At 44.0% G+C, this 20,683-nt stretch overlaps 1 protein-coding gene across 2 annotated transcripts in view; it reads left to right on the top strand.

The window, feature by feature from the left end:
• Nucleotides 1-20,395, top strand: part of LOC147724402 (regulator of microtubule dynamics protein 1-like) — a 363,899-nt gene extending 343,504 nt beyond the window's left edge. For both annotated transcript variants that reach the window (XM_086965961.1, XM_086965963.1), the window contains exons 9-10: nucleotides 2,233-2,366; nucleotides 20,178-20,395. In XM_086965961.1, coding sequence (XP_086822087.1) covers nucleotides 2,233-2,366; nucleotides 20,178-20,225 — 182 coding nt within the window. In that variant the 3' untranslated portion in view covers nucleotides 20,226-20,395. The remainder of the gene's footprint in view (nucleotides 1-2,232; nucleotides 2,367-20,177) is intronic.
• Nucleotides 20,396-20,683: the final 288 nt, after the last annotated feature.

Genomic DNA, 20,683 nt, shown 5'->3' with positions numbered 1-20,683 from the left:
CAAGCGTCGCCATTATGAACACCACCCAACCAGGAGGAGCGATTATTTGTAGGCGCGTAATTCTGTTATGCTCCTCTTTGCTCCTCAGGATCGGGATGTTGCTATAAGGGTTCCGCTTCCCGATCGTTCCGAACTCACTTTGAATAACACTGAGTTGCGGTCAGATCGGACAGGGGACAAAGGACGGGATAGGGGACAGCAGGGACAAAGGATCTGTAAGACATAAACAAACACACATTAACAATCATGCCACAGTCGACCTAATATGACTACACTCATTATGTCTCGCTAAAACCTAGTACCTTAACTGCAGATCCTCTGCACATAAACCTCCAAAAACCAACACATCCGTGTATATAAACCAAACCCTGCTGATTGCTGATTACGTCATCAGTCCCATTGTTTATCCCTCCTTAATGTTTATGGAGCTTAAGAGCTCTACAGTATTTTACAAACTCACAACCACAATGTAAATTCCTTGTTGCATGAGCATCCAAATGAAAATGAAACTCCCGGTTCCCGTTTGAGTAAAGAATTACGTCGGCGCTCCCCCTCTCTGGGGATCAACACGCATTCCCAGGGTTAATAGTCAGTGGCTCAATCCAAGCGCTCCTCCTCACCCGGGGATCAACACGCTTCAGCACTGACCGGTTTAACACAGTATATCAAGGTCCTCTCCTGACCACTCCGTTCAGGATTCACGGAGTATTCCTAAAGGTCCGTTACTTTTTGCTCCGTCTCACCAGTTCCAGCTACGGACCCCACGCAGCCGCTGGGATCTCACAGCCGACCACACAAAGCAATTACCAGCAACAAAGTCCCCGAGAGTAGAGCAGCCGCTCTCTCTCATTACCTGGAGATGAGATCTCTGTGACGAGCTCACGCTGTTCCCGACCTCTCAGTGTGCTCACCGCTGTAGCGAGCGGAATCAGGAAATGCAGCGTTAATCTCCTTTCTTTCTCTCCCAAGAAACTCCAGTGTCCAGAAGTCGGCGGCTCCTCACCGACCGGCGGGTGTTTTTTGAATAGTCAAAATTACGCGCACTGCTTCCTGTACACGTGTCTCTTAAATCACCTCCTCCTTCCGCTAAGCATTGTGGGACCCGTAGTCCTCTGTTGTTGTTTTGTCCATTTCCTATACTTTAGGCAGGCGCCTCGGCTGGAACCTGACATTTTCTTGTTGAATTTATTTAATAGTAAAATAATTCTGTGATCACTGTCCGGCTGGACAAATCACGCCAATCAATATAGTTCCATTGTGTCTATATTCATCTCATTTGATACCTATCTATGCATGGGACCACTGTTGTTAGATGAAAACTATGTTACCCGAGGTCCTGTGCTGACTCGTTGGGTGCCCTTGTTGTTTTCTTGCTATATCCCACAAAACATATGTTACATCTGTGTTGTCTACCTCATCATGCCCACCAATGTACTTATAAACCACGAGGCATCGCTATATATGTTGTAAATGCGACAATCTCCACCAATAAATAAATACCCATGTTACTTGCTCAACAGATACTGGTCATGTGCGGTGCTTATTAACTCTTTCGTTTTTATACTCGTCTGATTTACTGTGATTACTTTGTTATCAAGAATACAGAACTGTCTCTTAAGTGTTAAATCCAATTTGGTTTGGCATTGTGTGTGGATAGCCCAGTCTGCAGGGCAGTCTGAGGTCTTATTGTTGGATACAAACACTTCCTAGAGTGGTCACAAGTGTGGTCTCAAATGTGGCATGCGGTTCTCACATATGGACATGAGTAAAAGGGGAAGCGTAGTCTTCCACACACCAGTTGGTGCACCATAATAAAAGAGCAGTTCTGGGATGATGAGGCTATGTGTTCGTACCCCAAGGGAGGATTTCTGCTTTGGCACTGGAGTAGCTGTTGTCTCCTCATACTTAAAGGAATAGGACGAGAACGGCAGAGGGCAATGGGGCCATTTAGGAAGCAATGTGCTTTCATCTTGTGAATTCGACCAGACAGAACTGTGTATCTTCTAGCAACATTCTCTTTTCTTTCACATCTGTCTTCCCAACTACTGTATCCCGGCGCCAGACACTACTCAGCAGATTGCGTCCCCACTTATTATTGCTCAAAACTTAAATGTGGTGTAAATGTGACCGATTTAAATACTTTGTACAGTGATTGAACATTTAAGGGGTGCTTGTTGCAAAGTGACCTAGCCCATGCAATGTTCACCTCCTTCTCTTTTCGTGTTTTCGCAGTTTCTCCAGACTTTTATAGCAAAAACCTGCTGTTTTTAGGAAAGACCTTTCTGAAGTTAAAGAATAAAGAAAAAGCAATCACGTGGTTACTCAAAGCCAAGCAAGTCACTGCTCGCACAGACGAGGACAAGGAGGTACAAAATCTCTTGAATATTCTGTTGAAACTTAAAAAACATAAAAGCAATTTAATGTGGCCCTTATTTACAATCATGCTACAGAGGGGACATTTATACCTTTATTGGAAACTTTTTATTGTTCATACACATGTAACGGTAATGTTCTTGTCCATACATTTATATATGTGAATGCTTCTCATGTTTGGATGAAACTGTTATAATGGGCACTAAAAAGAGATGTCTGGGCTCCGGGGTGATGCAGCACCCGAAAATAACAATGCTGGAGTTCGGTAAATGAGTAATAAAGATGCCTGTAAACTGTGTTTTTATCATTTCACATTAGCTGTTCATTCAAAGACAGATGTCTATTGTCAGGTATGTGTAGCATCCTACCTTTCCATGTTCCATTAGAATTGTTATGGTTCTTTCTTACCTCAACATTCCATATACTAGAGATGTACAGTTAGACTGAGTACTTGTTGTTGGTGGTTGTATAAGCTGTCTCCTGCCAATAAACTACTTCCAAACTTCTACCTGCCTCTGTAAGTTACAACATAATCTTGGCGACGATCGGGATATAGAAGCAAGAGAAGCAAAAAAAAGTAAAGAATCCACTCCTTCAAGATTTTTTTTTTTTTCTCTTGAAATGAAGTTTGGAGACAGCGTTCACCGTGTAAATTAAGGACAATTGAAGGTACTTATTTTTTTTTTTTTTCTCTGTGTAAATTGATAGCACCAGCGGCAGCTTTCTGTTATTTTACATGCCCTGATTGCACCTGCGGCAGTTTAATTACCTGTGTTTCACTCGCAATCTTACATTTGAAGCGTTTAAAACTTGGTGTTGACATTTCTGTCCCTTCGTGTGAAACTGCGTCGCAATCTCGATTTTTCCGACTTTTTCACACATTTTTGATAACTATTTAGAGTGTCAATCCTAATATGCATCTTTTAAAAACTTACTGAAGTCATTCAGCTCGTGTCTTCAGCCTCGAGCTTGGAGCTCGTTGTTCAGCGCGCCTGGATTTCCGCTCTTCTCACTGTTCCACTACTCAACTTACTGTGTCATCACGTAGCGCAATCGTCATTGGCTATGTTCTCACGCATAATCTGACGTTTGCGTTCCAGCGGCCATCTTCAAATCTTTGTATCCATAGCAACCTTCTCTAGTAAAGGTCGGAAGTCCGCGCAAGAGCGCTAAAGGTCGGAAGTCCGCGCAAGAGTGCACTTTGTAATCGGACATCAAGATTAGAGCGTTTTTCCACTGTATTTCTCCACAAGTAGAACTTGGAACATCGTTTTCTTCAGAAAACTCGTTTTGGGCAAACAATTTTTTTTTTTTTTTTAAAAAGAATACCAAAACAATTAGCATCTTCGATCTACATTAGACTTTACCTATGGTCTAGACAACGGTGACTACTTTTATTGTTTTCTGTTCTTTATTTTACTCATGTACTTTTAAAAAAATGTCTAATAATATTACCTCACCTGCACATTTTTTACCCTCAGCTGGTGATCCCAAGGTAGAATGGGATCTTTGGTTTCCAACATTTTTAGCATATGTAGACGTAGTGGAGGAGGATGGTTGTTCTCCAAAAAGAAAGCTTGCTTTATTAAAGAACTGTTTAGGTGGTGCAGGACTTAAAGAATTAGAAAATTTGCCTCCTGTTGAGAATGTAGGTTCTGGTGATTTAAATATTTTTGAAATTGTTATTAAGCAACTTAGCATCCGTTTTGGAAGAAAAATCAATATTGTCATGGAAAGATTAAAATTTTACTCCAGGGTACAAAAAGATGATGAATCCATTGAAAGTTATGTTGCTGCTTTGCGCACATTAGCTGGTTCTTGTTCTTTCGAGACTATAAATTTTGAACAAGTCTTGAGAGATCAAATCATGATGCGCACTAAGAGTAAAAAGATACAAGAACGGTTGTGGATGGGCACTGAATCCTCCCTTAGTGCTGTGTTAAACATTGCCAAGGGCATTGAACAATCCGAGTTGTTCGTGAATGAAATAAGAGGTCAAGATGTAAAAAGTAAAGTAATAATTCCTGAGGTTTCATTAGTAAAGAATCCTTCCAATTATAGGAAACCTACATTTTTTCCTCCTAGAAAAGAAAACTTTGGGAAAGATAACAGATTTTTTAATAGGAAGTCTCAAATTATATGTTATAGATGTGGAGCTAATGACCATGTAGGAAACTATAGGGGTTGTCCTGCATTGAACAAAATATGCATTAAATGTAAAAAACCGGGTCATTTTAACAAAAAGTGTAAGTCTCCACAGAAAGTAAATTATTTGCCTTATGACGAATGTGATGATCTTGAACAACCATCTGAAATTAACACTATGTTATGTGTGGGTGATACTGAATGTAAGGGTTTTCCTAGTGATATTATTTCCATTAATGGAGAAGAAATATCCATGCTTATTGATTCTTGTGCCTGGTACACCATCATAGGCAGAAATATTTTTGACAGATATTGGAGCACAACGAAGTTGTTACCTCCTGATACACATCCTGGGGGATATACTGGAAAGAAAATTGATCTTGAGGGTTACATGTTGGCTGACATTAAATTCAAAGATAGAACTATTAGAGGAAAGGTTTATGTTGCCGCTAAGGGCGCATCTATCTTGTGTTGGCCTCACCAACATGGTTTAGGGATTAAACTTGACCCCAATGCCTCTGCCCCTGTTTATGTAGTTCCACCTGAGAATGATTTTGTTGCTCGATTGAAGAATGAATTTTCCTCTATTTTTAATGATAATTTGGGGTTTTTTGCTAATTTTAAACACTGTATTGTCCTTAAAGAGTCAGGCATTCCCATTCGACATAAGGTCAGAAATGTACCTTTGGCCTATCGCGACAAATTGAAAGTGATCTTGTTGGATCTTGTTGCCAAAAAGATAATTGAACCCGTTGAGTCATCTCCTTGTGTTTCGCCGGTAGTTTTATCGCTTAAAAGTAATGGCGAACTTCGTCTATGTGTAGACCTCCGCAGTCTAAACAAGGAGATTTGGATTGATAGACATCCTTTACCTCATATACATGAACTATTCTCCACTCTTTCAGGCGCGTGTGTTTTTTCCACACTTGATTTAACCAGCGCCTATCATCAGGTGGTTTTGCACGAAGAATCAAAATTTCTGACCACATTCATTACACCTGAAGGCATGTTCCAATATTGTCAAATGCCTTTTGGTCTAGCCAGTGCAGCATCTGTGTTCCAACGGCTCATGAAAACTGTATTAGAAGGTTGTGAGGGAGCGATCGCCTTCCAGGATGATATCTTAGTACATGGGAAAGATTTTGAGGACCATGATAGAAACTTGGTAAAGGTCCTAAAGAGTGTTCAAGAAAAGGGTTTGACATTGAAATTGTCCAAATGCAAATTTATACAGAGTAAAGTTGAATACCTTGGTCATGAAATTTCTTCTTTGGGCATTAAACCTAAACTCAATCACATCAAAAGTATATCTAAAGCACCAGCACCTTCGAATAAGGAACAACTTGTTTCATTTTTGGGTCTCACCGAATTTTACAGCAAATTTGTTCAAGATTATGCCTCTAAAGTACACCCTCTTAGGCTGTTATTAAAAAAAGATATCAAATTTTCTTGGAACAATGATCAACAGCATTCATTTGATTTACTAAAACAGGAAATTACCAATGCTCCTTTCTTGAGGCCATTTAATCTTGGAAATGAATGTATAGTGTGTGTCGATGCAAGCAACGTAGGTTTGGGCGCTGTGTTAATGCAGAAAGACAATGGAGAGGAATATGTAGTCTCTTATGCTTCAAGGACTTTGCGGGGAGCTGAGTACAACTATTCTACCTTTGAGAAAGAGTTATTAGCGTGTACTTGGGCCTCCGAGCACTTTAGACAGTTTCTCTGGGGAACTAGATTTCGTCTAAGAACTGATCATAAACCTTTGATTAACATGTTAGCAGCTGGTGGTGGTAGAACTTTAACTGCACGTTTAGCACGCTTAGCAGCAAAGTTACAAGAGTTCCAATGTGTGGTTGAGTATGTCCCCGGTCGTTTAAATGTTCACGCTGATTGCATGTCCAGGTTGCCATTGGTCAACTCCATTTGCTCTGGCGAATTAAAATATGATTCCGATGTTGTTTTTAACATTGATGATGTTAACGATTGCAGTGCTGTAGGTTCTTCTGATAGCATTTCTGAAACTGATTGGACGGGAGCTATGGCGAATGATTCTAGCCTGCCTTTGGTAACAAGGTATTTACAGTATGGTTGGCCCCAGGAACGTAATTTGTCTGGTGATATCCTCTCTTTCTTCAAAGTAAAAGATGAGCTTATGTTTGATCATGGTTTCATAATTTGATGCGATAAAATAGTTCCTCCTGTTTCATTGAGAGGAAAAATCATTTCTATGGCTCATGAAGGCCATATGGGCATGTCAAGCACCAAAAGACGCATTCGTGAATTTTACTGGTGGCCCGGTATAGATAAAATGGTCGATAAATGGGTTAGTTCATGCTCTCCTTGTGCTAAAAGCGACAAAACTGTCAAACCTTTAGCTGTGGATGTTTCTCCCATCGGATTTGTTTCTTGTCCCTGGAAGAAGGTAGGCATTGACATAGTCGGTCCTCTTGATTTATCCACTCACAAAAATGTGTTTGGGTTGGTTCTAATTGACTATTATTCAAAGTGGCCGGAATTAAAAATTGTTGACAAGATTGGCTCCACTCAGGTGATTCAATTTCTAGATGAAGTCTTTTGCAGGGAAGGCATTCCAGCAGAGATTGTGTCGGACAATGGTCCACAATTTGTTAGTGAAGAATTTTCATCTTTTCTTCAGAGGTGTGGCATTGTGCACAAAAGAGTGTCTAATTACAATCCCCAGGCCAATGGTCAAACAGAACGCTTCAATCGAGTCATCAAAGAGTCTATACAGTTGGCTATCAAAAGTAATTTAGATTGGAGGAAAACTTTGCGTGCAATGTTACTCTCATATCGCACTTCTCCCAATTCTGTTACTGGTTTATCTCCGTTTGAACTACTTAGAGGTAGGAAACCTGGATCCAAACTGCTTCCCTGGTGGATGAAGGTTAAGCTGCCATGTGAATCCTCTTTGGATCCTGATAAGGTTAAGGATAGAGTTTTGAAATACCAAGAAAAAATAAAGACTAATTTTTTGTCATCTAAAAGTAGTTGCAGCAAGGTCAAAATTGGTGATTTTGTGCGTGTCAAGTTTGGTAGGGTTTTCGGTAACAGATGGCATAAGTGGTCTGATCCTTGCAGGATTACTGAAGTTTTCTCCAAAGCTGTAAGAGTTGATGGGGGCAAAATATGGAACTTTAGGAGGATTTCTTTATGTAAAGAGTTGAATTCGAGCACAAAATTACCTCCCAGTTGTCTCCCCACCGATGATCATTCTGTCTCTAAACCTAATGGTCCTGTTGAACAAAATGATGACTCTTATTCACCCCTGTTAGACACTTTTGGATGTGAGAGTCATAATTTGGACAGCCCTATTCCCATGCTTGATAATTGCAATCAGGATGGGGAACCATCTAGTGGGGTAGACAATGTAAATAGTGACAATGTTATCATACAGAATGCTGTTTCTTCCAATGATTTTGTTTTAAGGAAAAGTGTCCGTGTTAAACACTCTCCTGTAAAGTTGCGTGACTATTTTCATTGAGTTTTTTTTTGTTTGTTTTTCTTTCTCTTTTTCTTTCTTTCATTTCTTGTTTTTTTGGTTTTTTTTTTGTTTTTTTAGGGGGGAAGGTGTGTAGCATCCTACCTTTCCATGTTCCATTAGAATTGTTATGGTTCTTTCTTACCTCAACATTCCATATACTAGAGATGTACAGTTAGACTGAGTACTTGTTGTTGGTGGTTGTATAAGCTGTCTCCTGCCAATAAACTACTTCCAAACTTCTACCTGCCTCTGTAAGTTACAACAGTATGCCTGCAGCCCTGCCAAGTATCAGGCATTAGACTAACGTATTTCAGTGAGGTGATACGCATCCCAGCACTGGAATGCATTGTCACGCATATATTGCGCCTCCTCTGCAAGTGGCTAGAGTGCTGCTAATTAGCACAACACTTAGCAAATCTCTTAGCTGACAGCGCGCGAACGCGTTGTTTGCAGCAAGCTAATCTTGGGGGCTTGTTCAGCTCGCTTTGGGCTCTGCTGTTTTAGGGTGACCAACTGGCATAAGTGCAAATTCAGGATGGTGAGTGTAAAACTTCAGGACAAAGGGTCCAAATTCAGGACAAAAATTCTGGACAAAAGATACATTTTACAGACACATCAGCGGAGGTCATGCAATAGCATATAAGTAAGTGAAAAGACAAAAAACACAAGTACAAGTCAAAATAGGTTGATATTAGGTTGAAACAATCTTGTACTTGACGGTTTTCCAGTCTGGGCGCAGCTTTGAGCAACAGTGCAAGTATCTTTGTGGTATTTCATATAATCATAATCTATTTATATGGTAACTGCACTGGGTTGTCCAGCCTGATATTTTGTTTACAGTTCATGGTCCTGGTTCATAGTTCATGCATCGGGTAATATCTTTGGGAAAGTCTGGGGTGGGGGCCAGCCTTTGTACCCCTTGTGGACCAGGAATGTGGGTCTGTGTGGACTAACCTTGCTTTGCTTAACCCCTCCCATGCTCATGACGAGCTCAGCTCGTCATGAGCCACGGTTCCCATGTGCTCATGACGAGCTCAGCTCGTCATGACCGTTGGAAAGCTTACACGCGGGGCTAATTCCACTGCTGTGCTGAGCGTTCCATTAAACGGGCGTGGTCGTGACGAGCTCAGCTCGTCATGAGCACATGAGAACCGTGGCTCAAGCTCGTCATGAGCACCGGGGCGCTGTGCACGCCCCCCAGCACAGCAGGGGAATGTGCCCCGTAGCCAAGGGGTTACGGTTCTATTACAAAATACCACTGGTGTACTAAAGCGTATGCTGCTTTTTGAGTGCTTCTCTTGCAAGGCTTTGTACTTTTGCCATCTCCAGTAAATTTGTTTTCTTATGTGGCCAGCACGGGTAAAGAATGAGTAGATGAAAATATTTGTGCAGCATCACAGGCACCCTTCTAAAGTTCTTTGTGCTTTGGATGTTTGCTTGCATTCACCTGTTTTACATCCTGAGGTACTGCAGCTCGAGGCCCCCAAGATTCTGCCCACACTGGCACAGTGTCTTCAACTGCTCTGAAATCTTGGTCTAGCGAACTGTCATTGCTCACGCTGATCCCACCCGGCTCTGAAGTATCCCACAAAAGGCAGAAATCATTAAACGATCCCCATGTGCTGCAGGCTGGTGTGGAAACAAAAGCAATGTCCAGTGGTTGTGTTTTGCAGCTTCTTTATAATGGTTGGCAGGTTCCCCTGGTTCATTTGTTCATTTCTGTCTCTAATGTGTGTTTAGGGCTTCAGCTCAAGCATTCACGGGCCTCTCTGAATTCAAGCAATAAACATGAATAGTTTGCGGGGCATAATGGGGAAACCAAAATCAGCTTTGTGGGTGTCCAAAAGAGCCTCTGCAATCTCTGTGCTTTCTCTGACGTTGCTTAGCTTAAAAGAGGTGCATCTCTCCTCCTCAAACTATGATGAGGATAGCAGTGCCATAGTGCCCCGTCACTTCTCCTGCCGGTCACTTCCCCTACCCGGTCACTGACCTGCCCCTCGACTGCTCCTGTCCTGTCACTTCTCCTCACCAGTCACTTCTCTTCACCAGTTACTTCTCCTACCAGGTCACTGACCAGCCCGTTGACAGCTCCTGCCTGGTCACTGCTCCTGCCTGGTCACTGCTCCTGCCCGTCGACTGCTCCTGTCTCGTAACTTCTCCTGCCCAGTCACTTCTCTTGCCCGTTCGCTGCTCCTGCTGGTTACTGATCCTGCTGGTTACTGCTCCAGCCTGGTTACTGCTCCTGCTTGGTTACTGCTCCTGCCCAGTCACTGACCTGCCGTTGACTGCTTCTGTCCATTCACTGCTCCTGCCCAGTCACTTCTCTACATTCACTGCTCCTGCCCAGTCACTGCTTCTACCTGTTCACTGCTTCTACCCGTTCACTGCTTCTACCAGTTCACTGCTTCTACCTGTTCACTGCTCCTGCCCATTCACTGCTCCTGCTCGTTCACTGCTCCTGCCTGTTCCCTGCTCCTGCCCATTTACTGCTCGTGTCCCATCACTGCTTCTACCCTTTCACTGCTCCTGCTGGTTACTGCTCCTGCTGGTTACTGCTCCTGCCTGGTTACTGCTCCTGCCTGGTTACTGCTCCTGCCCAGTCACTGACCTGCCGTTGACTGCTCCTGTCCAATCACTGCTCCTGCCCAGTCACTTCTGTCCATTCACTGCTCCTGCCCAGTCACTGCATCTACCTGTTCACTGCTTCTACCCGTTCACTGCTCCTGTCCATTCACTGCTCATGTCCGTTTACTGCTCCTGTCCGGTCACTGCTTCTACCCGTTCACTGCTCCTGCCCATTCACTGCTCACACCCGGTCACTGCTCCTGCTCATGCCCGGTCACCGCTCCTGCCACATCACTTCTCCTACCATGTCACTGCTCCTGCCCTGTCACAGCTCCTATCCCGTCACTGCTCCCGGGCCGTCACTGCTCCTACCCTTTCACTGCTCCTACCCTTTAACTGCTCCTGCCCTTTCACTGCTCCTGCCCTTTCACTGCTCCTGCTCATGCCTTGTGACCGCTACTGCCCGGTCATTCCTCCTGCCCTGTCATTCCTCCTGCCCTGTCATTGCTCCTGCCATTTTATTGCTCCTGCCCGGTCACTGCTCCTGCCCGGTCACTGCTCCTGCCCGGTCACTGCTTTTGCCTGGTCACTGCTCTTGCCCGATCACTGCTCTTTCCCAGTCACTGCTGCTGCCTGGTCACCGCTCCTGCTCATGCCCAGACACCGCTCTTGCCACATAACTTCTCCTGCCCCGTCAACTCTCGTGCCCAGTCACTGCTCCTGCCCTATCACTGCTCCTGCCCTATCACTGCTCCTCTCCCGTCACTGCTCTTTCCTAGTCACTGCTCCTGCCTGGTCACTGCTCCTGCCTGGTCACTGCTCCTGCCTGTCGACTGCTCCTGCCTGTCGACTGCTCCTGCCTGTCGACTGCTCCTGCCCGTCGACTGCTCCTGTCCCATCACTGCTCAGTCACTTCTCCTGCCCGCTCACTGCTAGTAACCCGTTCACTGTTCCTGCCTGTTCACTGCTCCTGCCTGTTCACTGCTCGTTCCCGTTCACAGCTCCTGCCCGGTCACTGCTCCTGCCTAGTCACTGCTCCTGCCCAGTCACTGCTCCTGCCCAGTCTCTGCTCCTGACCAGTCACCGCTCCTGCTCACACCTGGTCACCGCTCCTGCCACATCACTTCTCCTACCCAGTCACTGCTCCTATCCCATTACTGCTCTTGCTCGGTCACTGCTCTTGCTCGGTCACTGCTCTTGCCTGGTCACTGCTCTTGCCCGGTCACTGCTCCTGCTATAATTAATACTTTAGCAAAAAATAAATACGAACTGAAAATGCGAAGTTCTCCTGCCCTTTCACGGCTCCTGCTAATGCCCTATTACCCCTCCTGCCTGGTCACTGCACTTGCCCGATCACTCCTCCTGCCTGGTCGCTGCTCCTGCTATAATTAATACTTTAGCAAAAAATAAATACGAACTGAAAATGCGACGTGATCCAATAGTGTCATGCAGAAGTATTTTGTCAGCACTTGGGCAAACGAGATTTGCTTTGGTCAGATGTGGGTAGTATAATGATATTTAGGATACTGTGATTTATTTACGTTGGGCTATGAATGAACACCATTAGCAAACTGCATGTTAGACTTGGCTGTCTCTAGTTGGCAGAGGTATACACTTCTGACTAATAGGGACTCACCTCCTCTAGTCAGGGCAAGGGGATCACACACTTAGATAACCTGTCACACACACACCAAACCAGCAGAAACCAGAAATAGTTAGACAAGAAAATAGCCACGTTCTAAAAGTGCTATTTTCAAACCCAGAGTCCAAAAACCATCCACACAAACGGATGCGTTATTAAACCCCGAGTTCAGGGATACCAAACTCGACATTGCACCATGCTCCCCCAGCCAGCTAGGATTATAGCATTAATAATCCTGGCGACCCATTCTAACTAATGGAGAGCAGGTTACCTTACAATAGTGAAAAACGAATATGGCTGTAATTCACTATTAGGACATGCCAACTTGGTCAGGCTTGTCCTACCTTATAATTACAACGCACCCTGCCCTTGGGCCTACCATAGGGATGACTAACATGCAGTTAAGGGAAGGTTTAGGGACTGGCAAGTAGGTGTACTTGCGCAGTCAGCGCGACAGTACCAGACTGCACATAGGTCTAGCAATGGCAGACCTTTAGACATACTTTTACTAGGCCGCTCTTGTGGGTGGCACAACACGTGCTGCAAGCCCACGAGCAGCATTTGTATTTACAAGCCCTGGCACTCCTGGTGCACTAGACTAGGGACTGACAGTAAACCAAATAATGCCAAACATGGAATTCAATCAATACAGCAATTTTACATAGGGAGCACTTGCACTGTGGCACTGATCAGTAGTGGCACAGTGCCCAAAGCAATATACCAGCAAAAATATCGTAAACAGAGGAGGCAAACAGAAAAAAATGGAGGAGAGACTCAAGCCAATGATGTCAGGTCTAACACGGCAAAAGGCCGCAAGTTACCCTCTGTATGCTGAATGGGGAAAGCTTCTCTTCAATCAGTCATTGCGATCTACGGACTCCAACTGAGTCACTTGCCTCCAAGGCACTCACTTGCCACATGTTATGTTAAACACAGATGGCCCATTGTCATTCTAAAGGTGATAATCAGCCTCGATCAGAATGACAATGGGCCTGTCCACAGCCTGTGTGAGGTCGGGAGGTGCTGCTGCATCCTGTGGAGTTCGGAAGTAGGGTGACCAACCGTCCGTAAATTTCACGGACCGTCCGTCATTTTGATATGATGTCCACAAGGCGTTCATAATTTGGGGATCCCACATTAGGGACGCCTTACAGACATCATACTAAAAATGAAATGGGAAATCTCAGTAAGGAATGCTGTTTCCCATATGAGAGGCCCCGTGAGTTAAAAAGATTTCACTCTGGGCCTCTCGCAGTTATCTTTTAAACTGAAGAGGCTGCCTGCAAAGGCCCCTCCAGGACCTCCCTCGTAGACTGTACAGTGGCCCATTGTCATTCTGAGACTGCAGCTGAATAGCACTTTAGAATGACAATGGGCCCAATTGTAGTGACAGCATGTGGGGTACCTTCTCCTGCATGGGACTAGGGCAAAGCATTCTGCTTTTGTCTTGCGCCATGCTGGAGAAAATAAAAATAAAATAACTAACACCGTTTTCACTGTACATTTAAAAGACAGATTTTAACATACAAATAAAAAAATACTATTTATAAATGTTTATTGTTACTAGCACAAATCTTGATTGCAGAAAGGGCCCGATGTTGCTTTGCAAAGTTGCGCGCATACTAAACAAGCATTGGAAATGCAATAGGTCTCGCATCATTAGAGTTAGTGCTTTTAGAATTGTTTATGGGTTTTTTTTTAAAATCTTTAGCATTTTTGTTTCCTGTAGCCAATGCTAAAGAATTACAAATAAAAAAAGCCATAAACATTTCTAAAAGCTCTAACTCATACTGCAAAGGTGGGAAATAAGAGTTGGCACTTAAATATCACTTAAAAAAAACATTCCTTGCATGCAAACTTGTGAAACGCGTCGATGGAAACAACGATTTTACTCATCAGAAGAAGCTAATAAATATTCACTGCTACTCAGTCTCCAGGGCACAAAAGCAAACCTCAGTCACCAAGAAAACTCATTTCTGCCCAAAGATGAACGATATGGCTGCTCCTCAATGTTCACAATCTCCCACTACAATACACAAAGAAAGCTGCAGTTTTTGCTCTGTGCGTTTTGATCACAATTAAAATGTAATTCTAACAAAATCTACTACATTTTTTTAAAATAACGTAACAGACTTAAAATAAGTTTACAGTGTGCCTCGATGTGCAGTGTGCCTCGAGGAGTGTAGAGCGGCCTCAAGGAGTGTAGAGTGCCTCAATGTAGACAGCGCCTCAGTTTTCCCGTAGTGCTCACTTCGATTGGCCGAAGTCCCTCTCTGAAGCTACTACTATTATTACTGCTCAAGCAGCATGCACCCCTTCAAGAGAAAGGAGGGTTGTCCTAGAAAATGCGACCACCAAGTAGCAACGGTTTCTTTTACTCGTTTTTAAAGGCGGAACAGATCATCGGTTCCTGTAGATCGGTTGCACGGGTGTTCCTTGGGGGGATAGAAATACTCGACACACCCAGACAGCAACTGCGTATGAGTCACAAACATGCTTCAGCGAACTCAGGACGAGCCGAACAGCCTTGTGGATTTTCAAAGCTGCATCTCGGTTTACACAGAGCGGCTTACAAGTTTCCATTCACTCTGCGAGTCTATGGAGTGTTTAATGATACAGAGAAAACGAAAACATTCTCTACTTAACAATCACGTGAAATTCAAATACTCTACATTAGTTTGTAATTTGTCCGTGAAGTTGTTCAAATCACAGGTCAGGGAGTATGCAAAGAGGCTAGTCGGGCTCGCCAAAAAGACACAGAAAAGCGTGCGAGAGTTCACGGATGTGAGCGTTTGTGTGTACACAGATAGCAGTGACTTCCACACACAGCTGCTAACTATCAAGGTGCTGCCAACCCTTCCGAAACTCACCCAACTGATAACGTGCCACTTGCCAACTCAAGTAGCCTCTAAGGGTGTTCAGGGTCAAACATTCTCTACCTCCACTGTGGGGCGTGTCTTTTCGGATACATTACGACAGGCCAAAGTAACAAGGACTCAAGTTAGTAACAAGGAGGAGGCAGCGAGTCAAAATGGAGGGCATTGCTGTGGGGAGGGGGGAGGAGAAATGCGACGCGACATGGCAGGCAGGGGAGGGGGCGGAGCGGGGGTGTGGGAGGAGTGCGGGAACAGACGGCAAGGGGAGGAGAGTAGGAGGAGGAGAGTAGGGGAGCTGTGGGGAGGGGGGAGGAGAAATGCGACGCAACATGGCAGGCAGGGGGCGGAGCGGGGTGTGGGAGGAGTGCGGGAACAGACGGCGAGGGGAGGAGAGTAGGAGGAGGAGAGTAGGGGAGGCACGGCCTAGCGGCCGTGCAATCAAGAAGTGAGGGGGCGGGAGAGTAGGCAAGGCAGGCGGCTGGGGGCATGTGCAAGCGCTTTTAAGCTCAATGCGCATGCGCATTGAGCTTAAAAGTCACGGGCACTGCAAGGAATCGCCACGATTCCTTGCAAGTTGGATAAAGAGTGGATAAGCCCCCATAGTCTCGCTTGCTCGATGCGCATGCGCATCGACAGGCGAGACCTAAAAACTGTGAGGTGCACGATTCGGTCAACCTTATATAAACTTATTTTGACTTGTATTTATTTTGGTTGTCTATTTACTTATATATTATTGTGCCACCTCCTCTTATAAGTCTGTAAAACGTATGTTTTGTCCCAAATTTTTGTCCTGAATTTTGACCTTCTGTCCTGAATTTTTGTCCTGAATTTTGACCCTTTGTCCTGAATTTTTACACTGACCGTCCTGAATTTGCACCCTGCCGGTTGGTAACCCTATTCGGAAGAGAAGTGCAAACTGGCCCCAAGAAATTTTAAACTCTTGGGGCTTCTTGCAGGTGAACAGCACTGTTTGCTATAATTAATACCCTAAATTACAGACAAAAGGCATCCGTAAAAGGAATAATTAAGGATAACGGAAAGGACACCAAAATGACAGACGGTCCGTGAAATTTACGGTTGGCCACCCTATGTTTTCTATAATGTGTTCTGTTTCTCCCAACACCCATTAGGAGTCAGTTACAATCAGTTGCCCAATTGGAATTGCAACAGCCCAAACAGCCAGGTTACTGTGATGTAAACACCTATAGGTTGCGGGCCTGGCCACCTGCAGTGCGAGCAGGCAGCCGCAATACATTCAAATGTGACAGCTTGAGCTAGCACAGCCAGGAGCCCACCGTTGAAGCTTGCACCACGTTGTGCCATGTGGCTAGGCTACAGTGGTGTAATCATTTGGAGATGGGCAGACGTTCACCCGCCACTGACCCCCGGGACCTCTGCCGCCGCAGAGTGGTGCCAGGTGCATTAGCAGCCTTGCCAATCTGCACTGTAGTCTGAGTCCAGACCAGTGCAGCAAAGCCAGGAATTGAGCCGTGCTGGTCGTGTCGCTCCTCTCCTCTCGGAATGCAGCCAAGCGCTACACAGGTCCTCGGTGAAGAATGATGGGTGCTTGCTTGCACGCCACAATAAGTACCAGGATGGTTGACGTTTACAGAGGAGAGCTGGGGGACCCTGAGTCAGCAATGTGCTGCCACCAGCCATGTGTGTAACGTGCGAAGAGGGCGGCAGTGACATTGACTTTGTAGTGTTGGGGTAAGTGTCACTGAATCATCAACTTTAATTTACGTTTACAGGAGAGCGTCATCATTCAGTTGCTGCACTCAACACTTTCTTTTATTTTTCACTTGGTCACTATGTTTGCTCAGTTTGTGCGGTCTGGCTACCAGCATATGTTGTGATGAAGATTTCTTAGCAATGGCCCATAAACTAAAACAGTGATCATTCGTCGAGTGGCCCTCCTTAAACCCACCCTGTTCTTGTGGTACAATTCCTGGAGGAGGCCTATATTAATGATACTGCATCTATTCAGCGCCCTATAAGATTCCTTATTAAGGAGGAGACAAAGGACAGATTCACTGAGTTAACAATCGCGAAAACAATTGAAATGCTGAAACTCACAAGGGCCCCAGGGCCTGATAATCTACTGGTGTTAACACTAAAAACAAACACTGCATAGTGGACCAGCTTGTTTCATATCCTCTTCTAGGAAATTCTCTTTAAGGAAGATTTCCAGATAGTTGGAAGAGAGCTGAAATTAAATCTATATACAGAAAGGCGAGTATGCCCTCCCAGAAAACTACAGGCAAATAAATCTGATGGATGTAAGTGGTAAGGTCTTTTCAAAAATACTTTTTGGGATGTTAAAGGAGTGAGCAGAAGGAAATTCAATTATACTTAAGCTGCCTCACCCACCGACCGTTATGATAGTCCATGGAAATTTCCTATCCCACTCTAAAATGTCCTTCTATTTTTACTCTCTATGGTCTCTATCATTACTTCCCAACATTTTGCATTTGATTCCCGCTTCTTCCTAGCAACCAGATTTTAAAAATGTTTCTTTAAACTAAAATGGAGCAGTACCCCAATTATATGTCTTGAATAGCTTGTATGTCTTTCAAGCCTCAGAATATTATGTTTCAAAATTCTACATTGTTTATCAAACCAGCCATTCCTGGCCTGCTTCATGGGCTTAATTTTGCTTTGAGTAGTTTTGAAAGCCGTCACTTCTGTTTTTAGGCAGGCGACTACCTTTTTTATTATTTCATCATACCAAGGTAGAAGATCTGTGGTTACCTTTCCAGATATTAATCTCCCATATTTGTGTTGAAGGACCTACAATAAGCTTAGATGCTTCTCTGATATTCTTTTTTCCATGCCTACAGCCCACTGCCCCGTCATAGATCAGCCACCCTCTAGCTGGGTGCATAATACCAGTGGTGAGGGTACAGGTGCATGAGCACGGTATCCCTACAGTGTCTACGTCCATTCTTAGCCATTGTAAATACAGTGCTGCCACTAAGAGTATATGGTGCTGGGAGTTTTTCATTATGAACTCCACAGCACCATAATGGCTACGCTGAAAACTGAGAAGTTTGGTATCCAACTTCTCAGCACATTAAACCAACACTGATGCCAGTGTGGGATTTAATGAAAAATGCACACAGAGGGTGTCTTAGAGATGCCCCCTGAAAACTAACCTACCACTAGTATCCAGGCTGAGTGGCTGCTTTCAGCTGCCACCACCAGACATCTTTCTGGACCCCTGGGTCGAGAGCCTGCTGCTCACTGGGGCCTGAAACAATGCACATCCTGGTACGAGGTGCCAAGCCTCCTCCCCCAAGATGGGCAGGGTTCGTGAAGGGGAAGCTTCAAAGGCTTGCTGCCTTTTTGAGCTTCCCCAGGCCACTTGCTGCTCTCAGCAACTGGTCCCCACTGTTTTTGACCCCCACTTTGGGCGGGAGAATCGGCGGGAAAAACAAGTGAGGAAGAGAGGAGTGCCCACCTCTGCCAACTCTACCAAACAGGTGGGGGAGGCGAGGTGAAGCACAACTCTCAGTCCACACCATCTTGAAGATGGGGGGACTCAGCCAACCAAGAACAGGCTCATGCCCCCCTCCCAGCCTTGGTTGGACCTACAGAGGAAGGGCAATAATCTACTCCTTGCAGAGATCGCTAGATGGCCCAAACTAATTGCCCCTGCTAAAGGTAGTAGCATCAAAACTATCATCAAGTTTCAACTATGGGAGCGAGGCACTACAAAGTAGAGACACAGCAATTTCAAATATGATCATCAGCTAAGGGTATATAGATCGCTCTTCCGTCTCTCTCATAATGCTTCAACGGCCCAAATAAGACTTTAGTTGTGTTTACTAAACCAAGCAACCACAAGGAAACAAGTTTATATTGAAGTCTGGCGAAGAATAAAGACACTAACCACAAACCGTCTGTGCCAAGCTCTCTGGGAAGAAGTTCAAACAAGCATAAATGAGCAATCCCAGCAGTATCACAACCTGACAATCTACGACCTGGCCACTCGATCTCAATGGGGAAGGTCTCTGCCTTTAGAGCCTTTCAAGTGAGCGAGCAACAGTGCGATTAAAAAAATATCTGTGTTAATAGACAAAAAGCCCTCTCAGCCAGATCTCATGCTTGAATGATCCTAAATTAATAAAACAATTCTAAAACCCATCTCTACCTAGAAACCAGGTGGTCTAGGCAGTTAAAAGAATCCTTTATGAAGCACCATTTTGGCCTTCTCCCTGGGCTTGCTCAAGCAGTGACCTGGCTTCAGGAATACTAAAAATGTCCAGTGTAGACTGTGTAAAGCTGGGGAAGAAAACAGTATCCATATAATTATTGCAAATGTTCAAAACTTATTTTAATGTTTTGGTTGTTTTTTTAGGAATAATGTTGTGGCGGTTTCTTTTAAAATGAGCTAATGTATGCTACAGTATTTAATAACTATGCATAATAAACTACTTACTGACACATGATAATGTATGGAAATTGGGTTTCAGTGAATAGTTATTATTTGTGCTTGATTGTCATGATTCTTTTAAAACCTTTGTTTCCATCACAATTCAAAATCACGAAAAAATGCTTCATTTTTGTTTTCCTAACTGCTCAGTGTGTACAGTTCTATAACGGTATTTACATTTTGTTCTGCTTACATGTTACGTGTTAGGAAAGCATGACATCCTACAGTCTTTCTTTCACACTTCATATACCCCAGCAAGATTGTTCACTTTAATTTTCTTTTTTCTGCCTGCAAATTAAGCGGAGTTTGTAAACACCAGTCCCCTTGTTAAAAAATATAAGTTGCAGAAGACACAGCCTGAACTTTGACCCCTGTCTTTGAAGTGCCACAAATGTGGCAAGATAAATATAGAATTTAAAGACATCTTTATTTATTGCTTGGACTTTCAGGACCCACCAAAATCAGCTTGTGACCCTCCAATGGGTGCTCCATAGTTTGAGGAACACCGATCTAGTAGAATAGCACACACATTCAGCAGCACAGTGTGTAAGTGTTTAGGTGAATGAATGTATTTACCATGCCTATGCTTCATTTTACAGTAGTGCTGCATAACATTTCTTTTATCATTTATTGTAGGTAATAAAGGAAGCTACAGGGTTGCTCCACTCTCTTGGCGTTAAATGATCCCCACAATTCATCATGGCAATTCTGAACAATCATGGATTTCTTTCATTCTAGGATCTCTTTTCATTTATGAACAACGAAATGTATATATATATTTGGCCTTAAAACCAAAGTCCACTTGCAGAACTGGATACAGTAAATACAAGTAATAAAAATAATTGAATATTGTATTGATTGTACTCTTGTTGCACTCCTAACTTGGAGAGTTACTTGGGACAAAAGGATCAGACCATGTGGTTAATGCATCGAAAAGGGCATCTCAGGATCCCTACAGACAAATGTATGTTCAACTCTTTTTTTTTTTTTTTGTAAATACGTTCGCCTACATCTCAAGGCCGGCGAGGATCGCATCAATAGTCTTTCAAGTGGGAGAACAAGGAAAAGGAAAGAGAAGAAAGAAAAACTCAACACAACATAACATTTCTCTTCTCACCCCAACTTGGCTTCCTCCTCTCAGA

This window comes from Lissotriton vulgaris, chromosome 4_1 (assembly GCF_964263255.1).
Source record: "Lissotriton vulgaris chromosome 4_1, aLisVul1.2, whole genome shotgun sequence".
In the NCBI taxonomy this organism is placed as follows: Eukaryota; Metazoa; Chordata; class Amphibia; order Caudata; family Salamandridae; genus Lissotriton; species Lissotriton vulgaris.
This window is presented reverse-complemented; position numbering and strand designations above follow the sequence as displayed.